This window comes from Gopherus flavomarginatus, chromosome 5, assembly GCF_025201925.1.
Source record: "Gopherus flavomarginatus isolate rGopFla2 chromosome 5, rGopFla2.mat.asm, whole genome shotgun sequence".
NCBI classification, from domain to species: Eukaryota; Metazoa; Chordata; order Testudines; family Testudinidae; genus Gopherus; species Gopherus flavomarginatus.
In genome coordinates this window covers 139,460,835-139,486,626 of record NC_066621.1, presented here as the reverse complement: position 1 = coordinate 139,486,626, position 25,792 = coordinate 139,460,835, and the positions used below count along the sequence as shown (strand labels likewise).

The following is a 25,792-nucleotide window of genomic DNA, read 5'->3' as shown; positions in this document are numbered from 1 at the left end:
ACCCACCTCTGAGTTACAGCATATGGTGGTCAGTGTCGGCAAAAATTTTAGCTTGCAGTAAGACCTACAAATCAACTGAAGCTCAAAGAAAATTAGTTCAGTAATTTTAAAGTAGAGGACATTTAAATTTAAATTTGTCCTGAGTCAGAAATGGCCAGATTTAGAAAAGCACACAATTTTGAGTCCACTTGAAAAAGAATGAAAACTCCAAATAACTTTTTTTAAACATACATAACTCTTAACACTACTCAACAGAAAGCTATAATTCACCTTGCTTTTTTAGAACATTATCATGTAATTGTGAAGTGGGTGGATTTTTAGTCCTATTGGCAGTTTCCTTTTAAAAGAATGAAAGGGGTTGAATCATTGATATTCTGCTACCTGGAACTCTACAGACTCATCCATTAGCATGGAGCAGTCTTTGAAAGATTGTTGCACTTTAATTGACATCTTCTGAACTTACTACTGTCCCACAGTGCATTTGTCACTGTGTAGGTCAGTGCTTCTCAAACTAGGGCCACTACTTGTTCAGGGAAAGCTCCTGGCAGGCAAGGCCAGTTTGGTTACCTGCCGCGTCTGCAGGTTCAGCCGATCGCGGCTCCCACTGGCCGCGGTTCGCTGCTCCAGGCCAATGGGGGCTGCAGGAAGTGGCGTGGGCCGAAGGACCTACTGGCCACCCTTTCTGCAGCCCCCATTGGCCTGGAGCTGCGAACCGCGGCCAGTGGGAGCCGCGATCGGCTGAACCTGCAGAGTGCAGCAGGTAAACAAACTGGCCTGGCCCGCCAGGAGCTTTCCCTGAACGAGTGGCAGTCCTAGTTTGAGAACCACTGGTGTAGGTGACCTTTTGGGTTGAATTTGTCTGTACTTCTGACACAGGGCCAAGTTTTCCAGAAATCTTGTACAAATAATGGTATGTTATCTTAGATTGTGTTGCAGGCTGCTTCTAATCACAGAGAAACATCACAAGAAGCTGCCACTTTTTCAAATGTGGCATAAGTTGGTTACAGTCAGACGTTAAGCTATTTGCCCATATCTGGGATGACTGAGACTTAGTCCCGGTTCAGATCTGTATTCCAGAACATCCTGGTCTGTGACTTGATTTGCAAATGCTGTTGTCAGCTGGGAATTACTCTATCAGGGAAAAAATGCTAGGAGAAAGTAAAAGGACTGAAGATGAAATATAATAACTCATTGCATGCCATCATTTGCTTTGTGACAGGGAGGAAAATCTGCCCCTTTATGCTGGGATGGGACTGCATTGTTACACTTTTATCAGTGAAGATCCTTCTGCGATGCTTTCTTGGCATACCCAGGACTGTGAGTCAGTTGTTACCCCTTGCCTCCAATGAGAGGAAGACTTGCTGGTGTTTAACTGATCTGTTGGCCACCCAAACAATCTTGGGGCTCTGTCCGCCCTAACTTTGCCTTGCAGTTTACCAGTAGGGGCATCCCAAGTCCCACAGAAGAATTCCACCTGTCATGTCCAGCCCTTAATCACAGGACCCTCACGCAAGGGGAGGACGTACATACAAGTTTGTTTTTTTGGTTCAGCTGGAAGTCGTCTTCTGTGTAACGTCACAGCACTGAGATATATTAATAGTGAGAGCAATCATAAGTTTGTTAAAGTTTAAGATTGAAGAGAGAGTCAGGATAGTAATGAAAACAAATGATTACATATAAACATAATCCATAAAATGTGAAGCTGGATCTGTACTTATCAATGGCTATATTTCCTATATAATAAAGTAGATTTCCCCCCCAAAGGATCAGTCTTTTGCAGAACTAGCTGGTTTCAGATAAAGTGGGATCCAAGTGTTCATGAAGCATGCCCCTCCATCAGAGGTTTTCTCAGTGAATAGTTAACAAAACATCGCTTAGTAATCTCTTTATATTCTTCAAAGCTCTTCTTCCCCTCCCCCCAGAGACAGGACAACCCCTTGTGGTTTAATCTTTGATGTCATCCCATCCTCTTGTTGACTAAATATGTGAATTGGGCTCCCATTGTGTTGATTTGCCATGCTTACTTTACATGTGAACCAAGATACATTCTAACTCCTATCTGGAATAAATCTGTTTTTTTTCTTTGGTTGGGGACTGACTTTAAAATGTACTTTCAGTGCATATACACAATTCCTTAAATATTATCCATACATACAGCATGCAATGATTATGAGGATCAGTATGACATAAGCTTTTATTAGAGACCTTACATTATTTTCTTTATGGATAAATATTATGAAAGTGGTATGCTGGATGTAGTGAGTTTCAGGCCTGCCAAAAGTTGCTGTTACAGAACAATATACCCTTTGCCAGCTGGCGTTGAGGCGTTCTTAGGGTCACAGCTTCTAGGAAGCATCTGGCACCGAGTTGTTGAGGAACCAAGTTGGAGGGAGGAGAATGCTGCTTTTCAGAACCATATGAAACCCAGAGGTGAACCAGGACCTGGAGATGCCTTTTGACTCTTCCAGAATCATGAGACCTCCTCACAGGATCGTGGACTCTAGAGATTACTGATGAGCAAGTTCAGGAGAAGATGAGGACTCCTACACAAGGTATATTATCTATTCTCATTATTACTGATGCTCTTTCATGCTCTTGTGCTGGAGGTCCTAATGAATGTCACCATCACTGTGGGATGCGTCTTCATAAGAGGACATAAGCATCCTCCCCCCTCCAAATTCATGACACTGCAACAGTGTATGTGGCAACTTTTTTTTTTTTCTCTTTGACACTTCAGGTTTGGCAGCGTTCTCATTTGCCCTTCTTCCGCTCTCTGTTATCCCCCCAAATTTCAGACAGTACTTATCTATGATTAAGTATAGAAAAAGTCAAAACAAGGTTATTTAATTGCAATAAGATACGTATTAGATGCCATGTCTCCCCTCCCCCAGGCATGTATACTACACAGAAGCTGTCGGCCTGTACCAGAGACTAGTGCATCTGTTTAGCTGTCTGGTCTTATCTAGTTGTGATTATGTCATTCCTGCTTGAAACACCGGCATGAGCATTTTTTGATAGCACACTGCTCAGCATCAACCACAGGCAGAGCAGGGTGGAATAATGGTTTCGTCCAACCTCACTGCCAGCCAGCAAGATAGTGTCATCGGTCTAGCAGAGAACATACTACTTGAGCTATAACTTTTTTTTCCGTGGTTCTCTTGAGTAATCTCATATCTTTGGTAAAGCCAATGCTCTAGCTGGCAATCAAATTTATTGGGTAATTCTAACTTCCCCACTCCCTCCTCCCCCCCCCCCGCCCCAGAATCTCACTATGGGTATGTCTACGTGGGGATAAAAAACCTGTGGCTGGCCCAGTTCAGCTGACTTGGCTCATGGGGCTTAGGGCTTTGAGGCTGAAAAATTACCGTGTAGACATTTTGTGGTACCTTGTGAGGGTGGAGGGTCCCAGAGTTCAGGTTCCAGCCCACGCCTGCATGTCTACAGAGCAATTTTTAGCTCCATGAGCCAGAGTGAGCTGACCCAAGCCAGCTGTGGCTGTGCCAAGAGGCTTTCATCCCTGTGTAGACATACCCTATATTTTTCCAGTTCTTAAGTGTTCACTGTTACCATCTGTGAAAGTCACTCAACTGCAGACTTATTATCCTTGCCCCTGCTCACTTAATTAGGTCCTTCTTTTCCCTTGATTGGAACCTTTGGCATAAATCTTTCACCTATTAGATCCTTTGTACTGAATTTAAGTTGCTCCTGTTCCCCCTGTGAACCACTTTCACCAAAAATCAATTTAAAACTTGGAAGACATTTAGATTTATATCCTTACTACTTCACATCTAAGGACAGAATGCCTAATCAGCCACCGAAATTCAGAATTAAATAACTTTTACCACATTCTGTGATATGGATGCCTGTACAATGAATAAACCTATTAACCTCTCCTTATTTTACATTTCAGTGACTGCTTCTGCAAGAGGGTTATGACTAGGAAATACTGCAGTATCACAGAGCAGGTTTGCTGGAACACAGAATGCTTAACCAGCCTGAAACTGGAAGAACAAGAGAAGATTTGTGTGTCTGCCTTCAGAGGGCCCTGCAAAGGGATGCTAACAGAGTTACTTTGTGAAGAATAAGCTGAACTTCTTTTGAATGTCGACTTAATGAAGAAGACTCAAGCAATGGTAGACTATATCCATCATGGTAGCCGAATACAGCAGCAAGAACAAAAGTTCACTGTAAACTTCTGAGGAGGTACATGCAGGGCCAAAGGCAACTTGTATTGTCGTATTCATAGGCCCCTCTACTTGTTCATCAGTTACCAGCTCCTCAGCATAGCCCATAATGGACTGCCTGATATTCACCTGCTTCCTCTTATATATTGCCGTGACACACTCTACCCCTGTCGAATAGCCAGACAAAGAAATCCTAGGCCAGTTGCTTCCTGTCCCTGTGGTTCAGAAACTCTTGTCTTATTTTTATGTGGGGTTTTGCATCATTACCTATTTCAGCAGGCCTGTATGTTTGGAGTGTTTAAATAAAGTTGTGTTTTATCATTTTTCTGCATGTTTACAGATCATCAGGCATGCTTGGGTTTACCCTCAAGATCTGTCCTGTTCCTTGGGCCTCCATTTAAGATTAATCCAGCAGAAAATCATTGGACCTCTCTCTGACTATTCAAAACAGGTGCCACTAAATCAGATAAATGCTAGCACCTGCTGAGTCACAGCGCCAGCTTAACCCATATGCTCTGGGAATGTTCCTATAACAGTGTGTTTTGGGTAGAACTTAATTGCAGTTAATATTTTCCTATCAAATAAAATTGTGATACAAACTAAGCATGTAATTTTAAACCCCATAGATGTTAATTGGAAGCTGAATAAATTTGAAAAACTTTGTCTTACCAGAGCACTAATTGCTAAAAGACTAGTACTATAAAAATAGACATCCAAAAAACGACAGACCAATTTAGCACTATACACCTCCTAAGCTTGGCCACCATGGAACGAATTGTATACTGTAACAGAAATACCAAAGAGAGATTCTCAGGTATGGCATGCTTTTCTTGAAGCATCTGAATGATCTTATTAAATCCAGGAGATTCCTACTTGTCTCTCCCTCCTCTCTGACCACTTCCTTCCCTCCCTGTCTCTGCACCCCTCCTGAATTTTGCATCTATTCTTTATTTTTAAATTTTACTTGAATTAGTTAGATTTTGATAAATTTTGTTTTTGTACATTGTGTAATAGTTTATACAAATAGATATTATAGCCATGTTTCAAGTATCACTAAAGTTAGGTAGCAAATGGTTAATGTATTTATTTTCTCTCTGTATATTTTAATAAAATAATAAAAAGCTAATAGAAAAGACACTAGTTTTGCTCATAATGTCTGCACCAAAAATCACAAATATAAAGCCATGATAAATGTAAACGCTGTTACAGGAGGGCAGATCCATTTTGCCGCCTCCAACCACCACCACCAGCAGCTAAAGAAACAATAAGCATCAAATGCTAATATTTCACTGTGCCTCTTTCAGGCTTCAGTCAACGTCCATTTCACTCTGTGTTTGTGAAATCTGAATACAAAGCATCTTTGATTTGGCTCGTACACTTGGTGCAGGCGGCATCCCCAGCAATCACAGCATCACTCTGTGGTTGTGTGGTTTGCAGCAAGGCTCACAGGCCACCTCAGTTCAGTCTGTTAAGCACCTTGCCTTCACAAATGCTGTGCAGAATAGAACAGGTGGACATAAAACTCTTATAGCTGATCATACTGTCACTGTACCTTTGGAAAGCGCTCCCCACTATATGCTTGGAAATCTTTCCTGGCCCTATAATTGCTGCTTGGTGTCTTATGGGAAGACAACTGAGAATCCTTCTAAACTTCATACTTGTGCTGTTTGGAAAAACTGTCAGCAGCACAAGTAGGTAGAACTCTCATGGAGAACACATTTTTCCTTTCCCCCACCCTCCTCCCTCCCCTACATCTTTTCTCCCCAAAATATGGATAGTATAGAAAGGAAGTGTGGAGGAAGGCCTTTTTTTACAAGCAGACAGGCAAGGATTGAGGAGAAGGGGAGGCTCTTTATTTTATGAGGTGTAGAGACTGGAGAGCTAGGGGGCTTCCCCATTCAATAGCAATTGATGGTGAGTTCCAAAGGCACTGGATATTGACTAGCCAAAAGCAGATATGAAAAACGGAACAGCCTGCCACCATTCTTCAGCAGCCATGTTGGAGAAAGCTGATGTCTAGAATCTGATCAGAGTTGGGGTGGAAGTTTCTTCCTTCTATAGTTACCTCAAGCTAGTAGGTGTCAAAATTTTCTCTGTCTAGCACTTAATTATAATTAAAGCAGACATTCTTGTTCAGTCTTTCTTCTTGTGTTAAGTTATATGCTCATAAATTGAAGGGTGCGTGTGTGTGAAGTGTCCATATTGATTAAGCATTGTGAGGTTGCATCAAACTCATGAGAAGGGTCTTTTATGCCCTTTAGGTTTTCCTAGGGTTTGTCTACACTGACACTTATTTGGCAAAACTTTTACCGAACCACAAAAGTTTTACCGATGAACAGCTTTGTGTGAACAGCGCTTACAAAGCGCTGCTGCTCGTGGGGCGTGGAAGTGTTTTGTAAGCAGGAGAGCTGTCTCCTGCCCACAAGCAGCAGCTAAACAGCTGTGTTGCTAACAGCCTCGTAGTGTATACGTAGCTGTAGTTTAGTGCAGCCAGGAATGCCATATTATTGCTTCCTATAGTCACAGACCTCTCTACATCTTGTTCCTGGTCCCATCATAATTGTTCCTTGTTCCAAAACAAACTTAAATATAAAAACTTGGGGTCTGAGACAGAAGAAGATAAATCTTTTTACAATTTACACATTTCTCCATTGAATAAAGTGAAAGTGATGAAAGGCTTCTTATGCAGTGCACTTTATCTGTGAAACTCCATGAGCCAACCCCAAGTAAAAAATCTGACGCATCTGCTATTTTCCCACATTGTTACATGTTTCCGTCTCCCATGTGATTTATTTGTCCCCTAACAATTAGTTTTCCTTACATGGTTTGCTATCTAGTGCATTAGATTAGTGCTTTGACTCTAGCTGTCTGATGCAGTTTTTCAAGACTTATACAGTTTTTGATTGAGTGGATGGAGGACAGGGCATGGTGTATGAAAAACATTGTTGGGTCAATCAGAAAACAGAATAGGGTGTTTGTGTATATGAGAGGTGGGCTGAGGGGGAGATTGGACAGTCAGAAAATAAGGGGGGGATATGGGAGTGGGCAGCAGAGGACACAATATAGGGAAAGAAAGTGATATATGGGGTAGAGGAAGAGAGAGAACACAAGATATACCACATTCTGTGATTGGAAAGAAGAAAAACAAAAGTAGAGTGAAGTCGGGAGAGAAAGAAAAGAAAGTTACACTTTGTAAAATATATTGGAGGCCTAATTGGCATTATACAATTAAATACAGTACAGGTTGATTTCTTTAAAATGCAGGAGGAGTAGATTGGCAAGAGGGAATGAGGAGGAGCAGGTATTTTGCACCCTGAATAGTAAGCTGGTCTCAGGCTCCCAGATGGTGGATACATTTTTCAATAGCTGGATACATGTATACATACAGTAACTTGTTAAACCTGTCTGAGTACTGTATTAGTAGCAATATCACAGGAATGTTGTTTCTTTTTGAAAGAGTGCAGTGAGGGCAAGAATGAAGAAAAGTTAAGGCAGTTTAAGTTTAAAAAAAAAAGTTTCCTTATCCTCTTCATCCTTCCCCTTCAGAAACACTCCCCTCCCTGCCCCTACCATATATCAACGAAAGGCCCAAAGATGGAAAAAATTACCTTTTAGTTTGCTGCTAATATTTGTGTGGTGTACATTGCTGAATCAGTTCTCAAAAGTTGCTACTTTGAATCTGCTTAGGAATTTACCAGTTCTGAATAATTTAACCCCCCCCCCCTGTTCACAGCATCTGAAAGTGCATTTCATTTATTCAAGCTACATTTCCTTTTTGCACAAACAAGAAATATCCGATTAAATGGTTGTAATAGAGCAAAGTATGTTAGCAACAAGAAGGAGGTCGTGGAAAGTGTGGGACCCTTACTGAATGGGGGAGGCAACCTAGGACAGATGTGGAAAAAGCTGAAGTACTCAATCCTTTTTTTGCCTCAGTCTTCACAGACAAGGTCAGCTCCCAGACTGCTGCACTGGGCAGCACAGTATGCAGAGCGGGTGAGCAGCCTTCAGTGGTGAAAGAACTGGTTAAGGCTAAGGACTGTTTTAGAAAAGCTGGACATGCACAAGTTCATGGATCCAGATTTAATGCATCTGAGGGTGCTGAAGGAGTTGGCTGATGTGATTTCAGAGCCATTAACCATTATCTTTGAAAACCCGTGATGATCAGGGCAGGTCCCAGATGATTGGAAGAAGGCAAATATAGTGCCCATTTTAAAAAAAAAAAAAAAAGGGGGAAATCTGGGGAACTACAGATTAGTCAATTTCATCTCAGTCCCTGGAAAAATCATGAAGCAGGTCCTCAAGGAATCCATTTGAAGCACTTGGAGGAGAGGAAGGTGATCAGGAACAGTCAACATGGATTCAGCAAGGGCAGGTCGTGCCTGACTAACCTGATTACCTTCTACGATGAGATAACTGGTTCTATGGATATGGGGAAAGCAGTGGACATGATATACCTTGACTTTAGCAAAGCTTTTGATATGGTTTCTGACAGTATTCATGCAAGCATATTAAAAAAGTATGGATTGACTGAATGGACTATAAGGTGGATAGAAAGCTGTCTAGATCTTCGAGCTCAGTGGGTAGTGATCAATGGCTTGATGTCTAGTGGGCAGCCAGTATCAAGCGGAGTGCCCCAGGTTTTGGTCCTGGGGCCAGTTTTGTTCAACGTAGTCATTAATGATCTGGATGATGGGATGGTTTGCACCCTCAGCAAGTTTGCGGATGACACTAAGCTGGGGGAAGAGGTAGATACGCTGGAGGGTAGGGATAGGGTCCAGAATGACCTAGACAAACTGAAGGATTTGGCCAAAAGGATTCAGCAAGGGCAAGTGCAGAGTCCTGCACTTAAGACAGAAGAATCCCATGCATTGCTACAGACTAGGGACTGAGTGGCTAGGCAGCACTTCTGCAGAAAAGGACCTACGGGTTACAGTGGATGAGAAGCTGGATATGAGTCAACAGTGTGCCCTTGTTGCCAAGAAGGCTAACGGCATATTGGGCTGTATTAGCAGGAGCATTGCCAGCAGATCCAGGGAAGTGATTATTCCCCTCTATTCAACACTGGTGAGGCCACATCTGGAGTATTGTCCAATTTTGGGGCCCCCCACTACAGAAATGATGTGTACAAATTGGAGAGTCCAGCAGAGGGCAACAAAAAAGATTAGGGGACTGGGGCACATGATGTATGAGGAGAGGCTGAGGGAACTGGGCTTATTTAGGCCTTGTCTACACTACGGGTGAAGATCGATCTAAGTTATGCAACTTGAGCTACGTGAATAATGTAGCTGAAGTTGACGCACTTAGATCTACTTACCATGTGGTCCACACTATGCGATGTCAACGGGAGACGCTCTCCCATTGACTCCCCTAGTGCTTCTCGTTCAGGTGGAGTACAGGAGTCGATGGGAGAGCGATCTAGGGTCGATTTAGCGGGTCTTCACTAGACCCGCTAAATTGGCCACCGATGCATTAATTGCCATGCTTCAATCCCCTGGTAATTGTAGACAAGCCCTAAGTCTGCAGAAGAGAAGAGTGAGGGGGGATGTAGCTCATCTGTTCCCAGTGATTCTAGATGACAGAACAAGGAGCAATGGTCTCAAGTTGCAGTGGAAGAGGTCTAGCTTGGATATTAAGAAAAACTATACTTCCATGTGTTAATTTCAATTTTTACTTTTTTAACAGCAAAACCATTTACACAATTGGTGAAGGAAATGCAACTTCATCGCGATGACTTTGAAATTATAAAAGTAATTGGAAGAGGTGCATTTGGCGAGGTAAGAAGTCTTTGCAATTCATTGTTAGATACTTGGAACAATGTTAGTTATTGGTAAAATATATTGTTTAATGTGTGTGTTTTGATACCTTTGAATCTCTATCCCCATTTAGCTCAGGCAGGGGCAAAGGAGCTTTCTTTTCCCTTTATAAAGTCTCCTGTGAGGAAGGATAGGACAGAGCTTTTTTGCTACTCTGTTTTTCCAGCCTCATATTTTGGGTTTTTAGTACCATTAATGTAGTTTCCAATATCTGCCTATGCTGTCACTTAAGAGCGTAAGAACGGCCGTACCGGGTCAGACCAAAGGTCCATCTAGCCCAGTATCTATCTACCGACAGTGTCCAATGCCAGGTGCCCCAGAGGGAGTGAACCTAAGAGGTAATGATCAAGTGATCTCTCTTCTGCCACCCATCTCCATCCTCTGACAAACAGAGGCTAGGGACACCATTCTTTACCCATCCTGGCTAATAGCCATTTACGGACTTAACCACCATGAATTTATCCAGTTCTCTTTTAAACACTGTTGTAGTGCTAGCCTTCACAACCTCCTCAGGTAAGGAGTTCAACAAGTTGACTGTGCACTGGGTGAAGAAGAACTTCCTTTTATTTGTTTTAAACGTGCTGCCTATTAATTTCATTTGGTGATCCCTAGTTCTCGTATTATGGGAATAAGTAAATAACTTTTCCTTATCCACTTTCTCAACATCACTCATGATTTTATATACCTCTATCATATCCTCCCTTAGTCTCCTCTTTTCCAAGCTTCACTTAGAGCTTTCCTAAACATTAAGAATGTGAAACTAGACTGTATGCATCTGTATAGTTTTTCATGTTACTGCCCACAAGTTCCTGAGTAGCAGTAATGACAATATTAGTTTCATTTAGCTGCTTGTCAGAGCTCTGAGAGGCCACAGAGGCAGTGGAGTTAGGTATCTATCTAAAAACTCAGGAAGACAATACTGCAGTGGGTTTATATTCTTGTATTTGGAAGGTTGCCTTTACAATCACCGAAACTTTTTTAAATGAAAAGTTGCATTTTTGTGTGTGCAAAATTGAAGGCTTAAGCTACCTCCAGTTTCTATGGAATACTTCATGCTTGTCACTGGTGAATGGATCCTTCAGCCCTGTGTACTATTAAGTAAGTGCTAGGTATTATAATGACCATCATAAAACAGGAATGTAGTCGAAGACAGAAGTTGGAGCTCCATGCAAGAGTAAATAGACTCTCTTGTTTGCTAATATAGATCAGATGCCACAGTACCCAAGTCCTGTGTAAAGCAACATAATGGAAATCTTAATTTTAACTGAATTATGGCACATGAATATTACTGCTCCTATAAACTATATACATATTATGGGAACTTTGTTAGAAACGAGTTGATTGGAATCCAGGGAATACACAAGGTTAATTCTTCTGACATCGATGTAAATAACTAATTAGCGTTAAAATAAGAAAATCCTAGATTGATACCATAAAATGATATATAAGGCATGTAAGAGTGTAAGAAGAAACTAATTAAAACCATGCTCAGATCTATATTTTTGTCAGCAGTTACTGGACATGACACTAATCATGAGGGAAAAGATGTTTACATTAAAAAACCCGAATAGCTAAACAAACTGGACTTAAAATAAAAAAAAAATTGAAATTCCACTCTGAATATCAAATGCGGATATATCCACTTTTAAAAAATTTTCAAAACCCTTCTGAAAACCATCAGTTGCTATAGTTTTACACAGGAACATTTGAGCATTTGCTTCAAAGTTGCTGATTTTATACAGTTTGTCTTAATATTATTTCTATTACGGTAATGCCTGGAGGTCCCAGTCAGGCATTTTGCTAGACATTATGCAAACAAAGGAAGCCGTGGCCCCTGCTTCAGAGTATATTCAGGCTAAATTAGACTCCACGTGGGTTTGCCTGCACAGATACAGATTTGGTGCCTAATTTAAGGCACGATACAACAAGCTGATGTAATCAATGATTCTCAACTTGTACTATACTGGTGTTCTTTTCCTTCCTCTTCTTCCCATGTAGTCAAGATCTTCCTGTCAATTAGAAAGACCTTTCTAGTAATATACAAATGACCAGGGTGGTTGCCATTTACTGATACCTGTTCATGGGACCCAGGTTGAAAATTCATGTAACGAATGAGAGACGGGAAAGTGAGAAGATGGTTAAAGCTGATAGGAAGTTGAGAATTTTTATAAATAAGAAACAAGTTTTCAGTAATTCCCAATGGCCATCTATTCTCTTTTCTGTATAAGCTAAACAAACAGTTACTGTCCATTCAGGGCCAAACTGAATGTATACGTGCACTGTGGGTACAAGTTTAGGTCCCTGGTTCTTAAATCCTGTAATTTCATTTAAAAAAGTTTCTTGCTCTCGTTGTGAAGAAAACCTTTTTTAAAATGTGTAACTGATGCAGTAATGATGACTTCCTGAGTTTGCACATACTCTGAAACAGTAATTGTAAGAGGTGCTAACTGCCCCATTCCTACCTGCTGTTCTTGGGGGGAGCTGCCAAGACCACCCAACAGAGGAGTGTATATGGGTTAGTGGGAGGCCTACCACTATCATCACTATTATTATTCTCAAGTATCAGAGGGGTAGCCGTGTTAGTCTGGATCTGTAAAAGCAGCAAAGAGTCCTGTGGCACCTTGTAGACTAACAGAAGTTTTGGAGTATGAGCTTTTGTGGGTGAAAAGCTCATACTCCAAAACTTCTGTTAGTCTATAAGGTGCCACAGGACTCTTTGCTATTATTATTATTCTGGCTTTGCTGGGGTGGTGGGTGGTAGGCAGACCGCTCTGCACAGAGGGATGCATGGGGCTGAGGCTTCTGTGGGACAGACTTCTCTAGAGCACTGTTTCCTATTTCAAGTAGTCTGAGGAGTGTGGTCCCAGCCTGCATGAAGGGACTGACACTAACCCCTTAGATGGCTCTTGTGTGGATGGCCACTACCATCCCCAGGAGGGCATATGTGGCAGTCCTGTGAGGGGTGTGTCCGTGGCTCCAAATAGCCTTAATCCAGTCCTGTGCATGCTTCATATCTGACTTTTCTTTTCAGTAGTGTGTTTGTGTATCTTTTTAGGAACTTTTCTTCTCTGGCTGTACTTGTGACTCTCTTTAAAGTTAATGCAGGTCACATATTAGTACTGAGGTGGATGTACAACTAAACTTTGTTTTGTGATATTTTTAGCAATGAAGAAATAGTCTGATCCTGCACTACTGCAATCAGTAGGAATTTTGCCATTGATTTTAAAGGAAAAAGAATCACTCTCATAATAACAGAGGGTAAAAGTTTCAAAAGTGCCCAATTTAGGAACCCAAGCGTAAGCTACCAGGGTGTGGGCAGCCTACTTAAGAGGTGCAGCTGGACTTTCTGTGGTTGTTGCAGTGGCAGTTTAGAGAAATGGCAAGTTTAGATGCAGGAGTTAGGTATCATGCTGAGGTTGAAGCCGAAGTTGGGGTTGAGAAGCCAAGCCAAAGGTCTGAACTGGATTCAAGATCAGGGGCAGAACTGGGGGGCAAAGACTGGACTGAAGCAGACAGAAGGCATGGCTGGAACGGGACAGGAGCTAGGGCTGGAAGCCTGAGCAGGACAAGCACAGCTGTGGGGGTGGTACGCGTTGAGCAGCAGCTGTGCAGCTGCCACTGAAGGCTCAAGTAGCAGGCTGCAGGTTCTCCTGCCGGATCAGGAAGCATGACTATTTGGAACAGGCTCACTGGGCCCAACTGAACTTGCTGGGTTGCCTAGCAACCATGCTGGGAGCTAGCTGTTCTCCTGATAGTGCCCTCTCCCCTAGGGCTACTTCTAGGGGCCCTTGGCCCTGGTTTGTCATGGTACTCTTGGTGAAATTCCTGTAACAGGATGTGGGCGTGGATGTTTTCTGTGGTCTTCCAGGATTGCTCCTGTGGCCTGTATGCCTTGCAGTCCACTAAGTACTGGATCTTGCCTCTGATCTGTTGGGAATCAAGGATTTGCTGGACCTCACATTATTCCTACCCCAAGGCCATTATGGCTGGTGGCAGTGGATCCATCTCTCTGAGGAAGGGGTTGTTGAGGAGTGGTTTGGGAAAGATGACGTGAAAGACTGAGTAGCTCTTGAGGAACTTTGGGAGCTGGAGTTTGAACTCAATGGATTTATTTTCTGGGTCATCTAAGAGGGGTCGAGGTTGGCAGAGGGATGGGTTGACCAAGTTTTGGGCAGGAAGCCCCTTCTCATCACCTATATTTAAGTCCGGGGCTACTTGCTGATGTCTATCAGAATAGCTGTTATGAGACTTCTTGGCAGCCACTAAATATTCCATGAGCTCCTGATGAATTTGTTGGAGATAGAATACCCAGTGTGTGTCTACTGGAACAGGGGAACCTTCTCATAGTTCAGGGTGAAACCAGGGTTGAAAATCAAAGTTTACAAAGAATGGGCTTTGCTGGATGGAGATGTGGGTTGCAATATTGTAAGTGAATTTGGCCTGGCAATAGGGGACCCAGTCATGTTGAAAATTCAAAAAACATCAGCGATACTGTTCCACTGTCTGGTTGACACTTCAGTTCAGAGTAAGTCTGAGGGTGGTAGGCAGTTGAAATGAGGGTCTTGATGCCAAGAAGGTGGAGGAAGACCTGTCAGAACAAGGAAACAAATTGGGCACCCTGATTAAAAATGTGTTTAAGCATGTGGGCATGTTCCAGGAATTGCTGTGCTGTTTCACAGGCTGATGGAACTCTACTCCAGGGTTCAAATGGGTCAGTTTTGTCAGGAAGTTCACAACTGTCAGGACCACTGAGTGCCAAACAACACGTAGGTGTGGGAAAAGAATGGAGAAAACCCACTGGTCTTGTATGGTCTTTTAGCATGGGCACAGAGATCACACATCCTAATGTAGTCTTTGATGTCTTTTCATAAGGTTGGCCACCAGAAATACCTGGAAATCAGGTTCCCGGTCTTAAACTGCCCAAAAATGTCCTGCGATGGGGGAGTTGTGGCACAGCCTCAATACTTGGAGTTGGGGCTTTCCTTCAGGAGCGTAAAGGCTATCCCCATGATAAAGGAGACCTTGCTATAGAAGGAAGCTTGACCCAAGAGAGGTGCCCGAGTTTTCCAGGGACTGGCAGATTGGCTGTCAGTGAGTTGCTGAGGAGCAGAGAGCAGATGGTGATTATCAGATGGCCCTCGCCCATTCCTCTAATAAACTGGGAGGGTTTGATAACAGTTGAAAGAGCTTCTTCCTCTACTTTGTGGTGGTCACCCTTGTGGGACAGGCCTGCTTTCCCACACTTAGTCCACGAGCGATAGGTGATTGCAAAATTGAATTTCTGGATAGAAAAGGCACCCAATGGATCTGGCATTGGCTTAACTGTTAAGCTGTCTGTAGGTGCTCTAGATTTCTGTGATTGGTCTGCACATGAGTGGGGGCACGGGCCACTTCAAAGAGATGTGCAGTTCCTCAAAGGCATCCCTGATAGTCAGGAGTTCTTGTTCTAGTGTCCTATTTTTTCTCTGTGGGCATCAGTTTCTGGGAGAAAAGGGCACGAGGTGAAGTAGCTGGTGGGGACCAGTGAATTGAGAAAAGACTGCACCCATTGCAAAGTGTGAGGCATCAGTTTGTGATGAAGGCCCAAGTGGGGTCTGGGTGGTTTAGGATAGGAGTGGATGTGAAGACTCCTTTCAGGTGATAAAATGCAGTCTGCATGTTGGCTGACCAGGCGAATCTGGCTCCCTTCTTGAGGAGGGATATTAAGGGAATGACCAGCCAGTCCTTGTGAAATTCACACTCTTCAGGCTTGGTGCAGAGTTAATTCTGGGGAAGCTGATCTAAAGCTATATATGTGATGGTTATGAAGTTCTTGATTTTCAGAGAAGATGAGAATGTCATCTAGGTAGATGATCCATAAACTAGTCAGGGATATATCCCTGACGATGCCATTCGTGAAATGTTGGAAGTTAGTGGGCATGTTACAGAGTCCAGACATCCAAAATGGCCATACATGGATTGGAGCTCATCTCTCTGCTGGATTCTAACCAAGTCATATGCTCCATGCAGGTCTAATTTCATGAAGACACGGGCTAATCAGAGTCTTTCCAGGAGCTCAGTGAAGGGGATATTGATTATGTACAGTGATTTGATTTAATGCCCAGTGACTGACATAGGATTGTCAAAAATGCATGCCATTGCCTGGTCAGATTACTTGAAGCATTTGAGAAGAGGGCTAGACCCCTCCAGTAGTGGGGAAAGTCCACGCCTAGGTCTCTCCAGTAACTAGGGTAATCACAAATCCTACTCTGGACCGATCTGTGGGGTATGATAGCAGGTGCCATACAAACAGCAGGTGACACTAATTCAAGAATCTGTGGAATTTGGCACAGTCCCCAGTGAACTTGTTAGGAACAGGACCTTGGGCTAATGGACAGTAGATATGAGGCTTGGGGGGACACAGCTGCTGCCTGGTCTTGTACCTGGGCTTGGAGGGCAACATTCCTGTCCTGTATTGTGATAGCCTGGGCCTGCATTTCATGGGCCCCACCTGAGTCTGCAGGACTGCATTTTGATCTCAGTGATGCAGTATGAGCCTGCAGTTCCTGTAAGGTCCCAACTAAGTCCTCAAGGGTGAGCTGCGCTTCCACTGTTGTCATTCCAGAAGGGACCTCCAGGTGGCTAAGACCAGGCCTACATAGCAGCCGTAGAATCTCCTGAGTTAGGAAGCGTGATCATTTGGAGAAGGCTCATTGGGACCAGCTGAGCTTGTTGGGTTGCCTAGTGACCAGGCCTGGAGCCAGGTGTGCTGCTGACACCAACTCCCATTATCAGAAGTGCCCTAAGTACTTAAAAATGTAAGCCTCATTGAAAGTCAGTGGGACTTAAGCATTTTTTAAAATTTTGCCCAGAATAGCTTTTTCAATCCAGTTGTGAATTTGTACATTTGAAATTTTTTTCCACCAAACTGAACAAAAATGAGTTTTATAGATTCCTGTTAGGTGGCTAAAAATGTGAACTCTTCAGCATTCTGAAGTTGCTTACACAACTATGTAACTTTCCTATGTTTTTTTTTCCTCCAAGAATCCTTTAGTGAGTTTCTTATTTGCTATAAAGAGCCATGCACATGTATTGGTCTGTATTTGCATGTTTCAGTGTGAAAAAAATATACTCAAACAATTAACAGTATAACAATTATTTTTAAAGAATAACTCTTTAAATATGGGTGTTGGGTAACTCTCTCAGGAGGAGAGGATGTTTGGCAGTTGACATCTCATAGAAAACTGGCAAATACAGTTTAGAAACCATTATTTTCCTTCCCTTCTTCATTGCTAAGGATTTTTGCATGCAAACGCAATGCTCTAGTTTTCTGGGAAATAGTAACTATGGATAGAACGGAAAGATGGAACAGTTTGGGCCTGCTTTGCACAAGAATAGCTAAAATCCTTAATCATGTGCCCTGTCTAGATATTATAAGTGCTTTAGAAACACCTTTTCATAGCAATATTATTACAACACAGACAGAATTTTAATGGTAATTTATAGTAATACCTGTCCCTCTGCTGCTCTGGCAATCAATCTAATCAATACATTTAACCTCCCACCCACCACATACACTGTTATTGTCCACAGAATGGAAGATATTTGTGAATTACTGCCAAGCTATAAGGAGAGAGAAAACAAAAGGAATCCATTGTGCCCTTTTAATGATTAAACATAGATTTCCAGGTACTAACATGATTCAGAATCAGGGATGTGTTGACTAAGAGGGTATTTATACTCTGAAAAGTGCATAGAATGTGAACATATTTTGTGTCTTGAGTATTCAATCATGTCTGGCCACTTTAAGAACAAATAAGAGCCAGCACTACTTGTGCCTGTTGGTAGTGCATTGCCAACACAGTCAGGAGAGAGAGAGAGTTAGGTTGTTTCTTTGTTTATCATATCTAAAAATAAAGTCATACATCCTGAAAAAAGGTACAGGATTGGCACTCGCTACCTGAAGGGGCTACCTTCCCTACTGAACTGAAGAGCAATAGGGAGAAAAATCATTTGCGCGAGAGACTGAACTTCTTCAGGGGCTGGATCAGGAGCTGACTACCATAAGAGCTATGAATGGTCATTAACTTCATTGAATTCAGAATGTAATGCAAAACGTTTAATTGACTTTGCTTGCCCACTATAAGTTCTTCACAAAAATATCAGAACAAGCAATTTACTCTTACATGGGAATGGAGACGTGTTTCAATTTGAAAATATTTCTAAGGAACTTAATACTATTTTAGGGTTTTCTTCGGTGCCTGTTACCGTTGGATCTAAGTGTGAAGTTACTATGGTGATAGGCGTGTTATAAAAGCTTAAATAGACAATTCTTTGTAGTTCCACTTAGTCATCTATGTATGTGCAACCCCGCTGAAGGCAACTGGATAACTTAAGTGGTGGTGAGGGCCAAACTGGTTTGTAGAACCTTTATTGCTGGTAATGATGTGCAAAATGGGAAGAACTTGCTGTGAGCTTCAGATCCCAAGGAAATGTAAAGGGTGGACAGTTAAAAAATCTAACTTGATTTTTTTCTATGTAAATTGAGACAATAAAAATGAACCTCAACAAAGCCGTGTTTAGTAACTCTATTTTAATTTTAAATTATACCTAATTAACAACTTATATGAATAGATAAAAGCTGGTCTAAGTAGACAGACCTCTGTCCAGGTGGAACACTGGCACTCAAACTCACAGAAACTCCCCTTCTGAGAATACTAGGCAGTTCTAGTTCATAAAGCACGTTGGTTTCAGTAATCAATACCTGGGATACCCCTACCAACATAATGAAGCACACAAACTACTATCAAGATTACCTTACTTACAGCAGCTGTAACCAGAACAATAAGTTACCAAATTCATAACTGAATAAATTAAGACTCTAACAGCACGTTTATAATATCTCATGTTTTGTTTTGATAGGTAAAAGTGGTATATAGCTTGTACACTTTTAAAAGGAAAATATGCAGCACGCACGCACTACATGACATCTGGACTCTTTTGCATCTTTCTTCTCTAACAAACATTGGTTACGCCCAAGTGTCCCTGGATTTTGCTCAAATAAAAAAAGTTTCTATTTGAAAGCTGAAGATGAACTTTTAACTAACACAATTACCAATAGCTGTGCTTGATATAAAAATCACCAGATTTGGTGTTATGCACCAAAGCAGCCTAGATAACTTTACAATCTTCTCTTTAACATCAGGGAAGTGTTATCTAAGTAAATTGCAGTTTTTGTCCCTTAGAACTCTGGTTTCCTAAAACTCTGGTTGCTTAAATTTTTTTCTGAAGATTTGATATACAGTAAATACTGTAGGTGGTGTAGCAAATTTTTGCCTTTGCATTGACTTAATGCTAGCATGCTTTACAAAAGGGTGAACATCCAAAGATTCATGCTCTAGCCTGCAGAATGTCTTTATCATCAATCTCTAGATTCTCTGGAAGCCAAGTCAATCAAATTTGTAAGCCTTTTCTTACTCTCAGTGAAGTCTCTGCTCATTTCTTACACTTTTATTGAGACTGAAAAAATGACATTAAAACAGTTTACCAGAGGATTACTTGCAAATTCATACCTTATTTTACCTGATATGCTGAGCCTTAGAGAGACAAGGTGGGTGGGGTAATATCTTTTGTTGGAACAACTTCTGTTGGTGAAAGAGCTAATCTTTTTATCTGAAGAATAGCTCTGTATAGCTTGAAAGCTTCTCTTTCACCAACAGAAGTTGGTACAGTAAAAGATATTACTTTACCTCTTCAATATCCTGAGACCACACAGCTATGACGACACATGCTGAACCTTAGACAGTAATGGATAGAGTTCAGTAACGGGGAGGGTTCTGCAATGTGCTTAGAGCCAAATTTTGCTTTTGATTTACAACCTATTTAATTAAATGGGATGAAACGGGGTGGAAGTCAGCATGGAACTTGGCTTAATAGTCTACCTTATTTTCATTTCAGACCTGAAATCCTCAAAGCTCAAATTGCTTCTTGAAGATGGAGTCACAAGATGAGGCTTTTTTAGCTAGGATTTTGGAAGCAAAGTGTCTGCTCTTACTGAAGTCTGAAAACATTCTCTCAGCTGTATAGATTTATCTTGTTCTTTATTCCAATACAAGTGGAGCATAACTTTATTTCAGATAAAACCATTTTGAAGGAAAATGTACTACAAAATTAGTACAAATAATATCAGAGTCCTAACTCACAATGGCTTGCATGTGTGCCTCGAGATTCTGGTTTTGTGTATTCTTGAGAGACAAATACAAAAAACCTGCTCAAACATGGCTTGTTGTTTGAAGTATAGGGCTGGGTTTTGTGAGATTTAGAGCCACACTCCACCCCTTTCTGGCTACTGGGTGGGAGGAGTATTCTCTCTTCTTCCCCCCCCCCATGCTCCCCCTAACCCAGAGCTTCTGGCTAGAATGGTGAGTGAGATTCTCTGCTACTCAGTCTCCCTCTTCCAGTTTCCTGCTTTGTGAGGAGGTGGCTCTTTTAGCTGCTCTACTCTAGCCTCATTTTCTACTCCACCTCCTCAGTGAATAGCGTCAATGCCTTCCTCCACTGCTACTCAGTCTTTTCAAGGAACAGTGGCGGTATATTTGATCTGATTCCTGTTAGTTTCGCTGCTGCCTGCTGAGTTCTGAAAAGCAACAGTTAAAACCCACAAGTCAGTTTTTAGGCTGCTGAAATCTAGGAAAGCGATCAGCAACAGCAGAGGCACTCAAGCAGTCTGGCTGCAGACTTAAGATGGCACTGCATTACTAGATGTTTGGATCACATTTTCTTTGCAACCATAAGAATTAAAACTTTTTCTTCACCGAAATGAAACCTTAAGTTTTTTAGAAGTTGATGACTTTTGCCCAGGAAAGATTCTTATTAGCCCTGGGCAAGTGGATTTTTCAAGCCCTGCCTAAAATGTAGCCTTCACAATTCCAAAATAGAACTATATTCCTTCACTGCAATTTAAAGACACCATGGTGCTTTACCTTAGGCCATATCTACACTACTGTTTACATTGGTAAAACCTTTGTCTCTCAGGGGTGTGAAAAAAACACACCCCTAAGCAGCATAAATTTCACTGCCATATGTGGTAGTGTGTACTGTGCTCCATCGACAAGAGAGCTCCCTGCATCGGTACAGCTGTGCCGCTGTAAGCTCTCTAGTATAGACATAGCCTCAGTGTATAGTTTGCCATATTAGTAAGGTACAGTCCTGGAGAATGTTCTCATCCACCTTCTTGCCATTATACAGCCACATACATGACTACTGTCCAAGATGGAGCAGCATAAGCAAGTCTTTGACAAGTAGGATAAGTGGTACAACTCAAATAAAATAGTGTACATGCTAACTAGCTCTGCTTCCATTTTTTAAAATCAGTATGCAGCGTATAAAAGTTCTCCAATATCAGATGTCTGGTTATATCAGTGTGTTTCCTGCTGGCTTCTGATTTGTTTTCCCTTTGGGTAGCAGTTTTTCTGTTCTCTGTGGCTGTCCTTTTAAATGTTCTTTCATTGGCTAAAGGCATGGTGTACAGACATTGCCTGTTCTTTGCAAACAATGTAGCTTTACTACACATCTTCATATAAAAGACTTCATGCTCCTCCTGTACCATCCCCCATCCACTTGATCATGAACTATTGACCACACATGGCATACTATGTGTCAAGTAAATGAGTAGTAATGTGCTTTTACGACTCAATTCTTAGAAGGGAAAAATAACTTACCGATATGTTCAGCAAGTTGTTCACTGCCTGTTGGTCACTAATTACTTACTCTTCAGTAATCATGATTTTATTAAACAATATTTTGCATCATTTATCAGCTGTTTGAAAAAATCTGTTGAAACTGTTACATTCCTTTTTGTTTTTGTTAAACAAAATTATTATTCCAGGTTGCAGTTGTTAAAATGAAGAGCACAGAACGCATTTATGCAATGAAAATTCTAAATAAATGGGAAATGCTTAAAAGGGCAGAGGTAAGTACTATGTTTTCTAATGCAGCGAATTTTAAAAAATGGCATTAGGGAAAATTGCATTGATGCTCTTCCAGATTAGAAAGAATTATTTCATGAGTATAGGAGCATCATTCTTTTAAAAAAAACAAAAAAAACAGTGAGCTGCTTTAATGCAATCAAGTCTGACAGTCCCTTCCAGGCATCTGTTGTTCTCAGCATTACTGTGTATTCGTTTACCAGACAGTCTGCCCTAGTTTTTACCCTGAGTTATATTGGCCAGATTTTTGTTTACAATAAAAGCAAGTTAAAGATTACATGGAAGACTCAGATTTCTGTTGCTATGACTATGTGCAAAAAAATTTGGTAAAAATGAGGAACTTATTCTTATATTTGGAAAAACAAGCCTTCAGGAAGTGTATCCTACATTTTGTAATGGGATTTGCATTGCTAAAGACAGTTAACTAATATTCTGGAAACACAGAAATAAAAATAGGTGAAGTAGATAGCTGTGTAAACAAAGCATTTGAAATATTTTAGTTTTTTTTCTTTAGAAGTGATTGGTTTCCAAAAAGCACATATATGTGCTAATCTAATAGCAACTTTACAAATTAATAAATAGTGCTTAGAGGTCCTACTGAGAGAAATTATCCAAAATAACATATGCTCAGGTCTACTTAGAGTAATTGCTATTACATTGGCAAAATGCAACTCACAATAATTTATAATATTACATAAATCTGTGTAAAGTAAAATGCAGCTCACGGACAATGCAGGGTACCGTTGAGGAAAGAGGTCTAACTATGTAAATACTTACACAGCATCAAGAGGGCTTGAAAGCTTTCCTGACTCCTCCCTGCTGAGTGCTAAGGCCATGTCTACACTACAGCTGCTGCAGTGCCATGGTATAGATGCTTCCTATGTTGATGGAAGAGGTTTTTCTATAGATGTAGTTAATCCACCTCTTTGAGAGACGGTAGCTAGGTCAATGGTAGAATTTTTGTCGACTTAACTGCATCTACAGTGGGAATTAGGTTGATCTAACTGTGTCTCTCAGGGCATGAAAATTTTCACAGTCCTGAGCAATGTAGCTAGGATGATCTAATTTAAGCATAGACCAGGGCTGAGCCTACTAGCCCAAGAGAAAATACATGGATCACCACACACTAATATAAATCAATTCCATCCAGCTCCAGTGAACAAGTTCCCCATCCCTCTTAGGCACCTCTTCACTGCTGCATCTGATAATGATTGCTGGATAAACTCACTGCCTTCCAGCAGTCTGTGCAGGCTCCTCTTCACAGACTCCCTTGAGTCCGTGCAGGTGGCTGTTGCTACTCTCCTGACTTTTCTCATAACCTTTCAGCACCACGAGTTTCACAGAAATTGTACTAATCTGACTACCTTAGTTTAGAAGTACCAATTCCTTAAGTAGTTAGGAATGAATTTAAACTAGGGCTGTCAAGCACTTAAAAAAATTAATCGTGCAGTTAAACAATAGAATATCATTTATTTAAATGTTTTTGGATGATTTCTACATAATCAAATATATTGATTTCAATTACAACACAGAATACAAAATGTACAGTGCTCAGTTTATTTTTTATTACAAATATTTGCACTGTAAAAAACGAGATATTTTTCAGTTTACCTTATACAAGTACTGTAGTGCAATCTCTTGATCATAAAAGTTGAACTTAAAAATGTAGAATTATGTACAAAAAAATCCTGCATTCAAAAATAAAACAATGTAAAACTTTAGAGTCTGCAAGTCCAGTCAGTCCTATGTCTTGTTCAGCCAATCGCTCAAACAAGTTTGTTTACATTTGCAGAAGACAATGCTGCATGCTTCTTAATTACAATGTCACTTGAAAATGAGAACAGGCATTCGCATGGCACTGTTGTAGCTGATGTTGCAAGATATTTAGATGCGCTAAAGATTCATATGTCCCTTGATGCTTCAACCGCTATTCCAGAGGACATGCGTCCATGCTGATGGCAGGTTCTGCTCGATAACAATCTAAAGTAGTTCAGATCAGTGCATGTTCATTTTTGTCATCTGGGTCAGATGCCACCAGCAGAAGGTTGATTTTCTGTTTTGGTGGTTTGGGTTCTGTAGTTTCCGCATCAGTATTGCTCTTTTAAGACTTCTGAAAGCATGCTCTACATCTCATCCCTCTCAGAGGGAAGGCACTTCAGATTCTTAAATCTTGGATCTAGTGCTGTAGCTATCTTTAGAAATTTTACATTGGTATCTTCTTTGTGTTTTGTCAATTTTTCAGTGAAAGTGTTCTTAAAATGAACATATGCTGGGTCATCATCCGAGATTGCTATAACATAAAATAGATGGCAGAATGTGGATAAAACAGGGCAGGAGCCATACAGTTCTCCCCTCAAGGAGTAGAGTCACAAATTTAATTAACACATTATTTTTTTACAAACGTCATCAGCATGGAAGCATGTCCTCTGGAATGACCACCAAAGCATGAGGAGACATATGAAACTTTAGCGCATCTGACATGTAAATATCTTGCAACACCAGCTACAACAGTGTCATGTGAATGCCTGTTTTCACTTCCAAGTGACATTGTAATTAAGAAGTGGGCAGCATTATCTCCCATAAATGTAAACAAACGTGTTTCTCTTCGCGATTGGTTGAACAAGAAGTAGGACTGAGTGGACTTGTAGGCTCTAAAGTTTACATTGTTTTGTTTTTGAGTGCAGTTATGTAACAAAAAATACATTTGTAAGTTGCACTTTCATGATCAAGAGATTGCGCTACAGTACTTGTATTGGGTGAATTGAAAAATAGTATTTTTTTGTTTATCATTTTTACAGTGCAAATATTTGTAATCATATAAAGTGAATACTGTATACTTTGTATTCTATGTTGTAATTGAAGTCAATATATTTGAAAATGTAGAAGACATCAAAAATATTTAAAAAATTTCAATTAGTATTCTATTGTTTAACATTGCAATTAATCGCGATTAATTTTTTTAATTGCGTGAGTTAACCGATTAATCGACAGCCCTAATTTAAACAAGTCACTTTTAATCCAAAATTAGTGTCCACATGCAGGGTTGCACCAATTTGATCAGTTTCTACACCAGTTGAATTAGATTGTTGTAATTTTCTCATGTCGACATGTCCTAAGTGAGAGAAGAGGAGGAAAATATAGGAAGCAGTATGTCACCTGCACACACTGCCTGGCTGACTTACCTCGGCCCCAGTCAGGAGCATCTGGTAGTGGCGTTCTGGGGCAGGCAAGAAGTGAAGTTATGGAATCTGCATAGGAACCAGAATCTGAGCAATAATTCTGCTATTTCCCCCTATGTGTCCCTATTCCTTTCCAGGGAAAGCTGTAGCCATTCCATCTAGGTTCTGTGCTCACTGACTTTCCCCTTGGGAAATGGAGCAGTGCATCATTCAGCACCTTTTTCTTTTTGCCTGCCTCTGATTGCCACCTGCTGCACACAGCAAGCAGATAAGTTGATTTCTCAAAACCTCCATATCAAATTCATAAAGCATGTGGGAAACTTTCATTTTTATATGTTGTAAGCCTCTTCAACTTTAAAATGAAACCTTTAAGTACACAATAGATAACCTCTTAACTTACACACCTTACTGAAAAACAGACATCATGCAATTTTTCATTCAGTTATCAGAGGCTCAGTGAATGCATTGTACTGGTTTTATGTTGATTTACTTGATGAGTTGTAGAAAGCATTGTATAATTCATTAAACATAGGAAAGTGCATCTGGGTGATACCAGTTTTTATATCAACTGTAAGAGGAGCAAGATGGTCTGAAGTGAACAAAGGGCAACCCTGGGGAAAATTGTTAGCAAACACTTGTAGGTAGCC

At 41.0% G+C, this 25,792-nt stretch overlaps 1 protein-coding gene across 2 annotated transcripts in view; it reads left to right on the top strand.

The window, feature by feature from the left end:
• CDC42BPB (CDC42 binding protein kinase beta) overlaps window positions 1-25,792 on the top strand; it is a 129,607-nt gene that overhangs the window by 27,309 nt on the left and 76,506 nt on the right. For both annotated transcript variants that reach the window (XM_050954078.1, XM_050954077.1), the window contains exons 2-3: window positions 9,870-9,961; window positions 21,867-21,950. In XM_050954078.1, coding sequence (XP_050810035.1) covers window positions 9,870-9,961; window positions 21,867-21,950 — 176 coding nt within the window. The remainder of the gene's footprint in view (window positions 1-9,869; window positions 9,962-21,866; window positions 21,951-25,792) is intronic.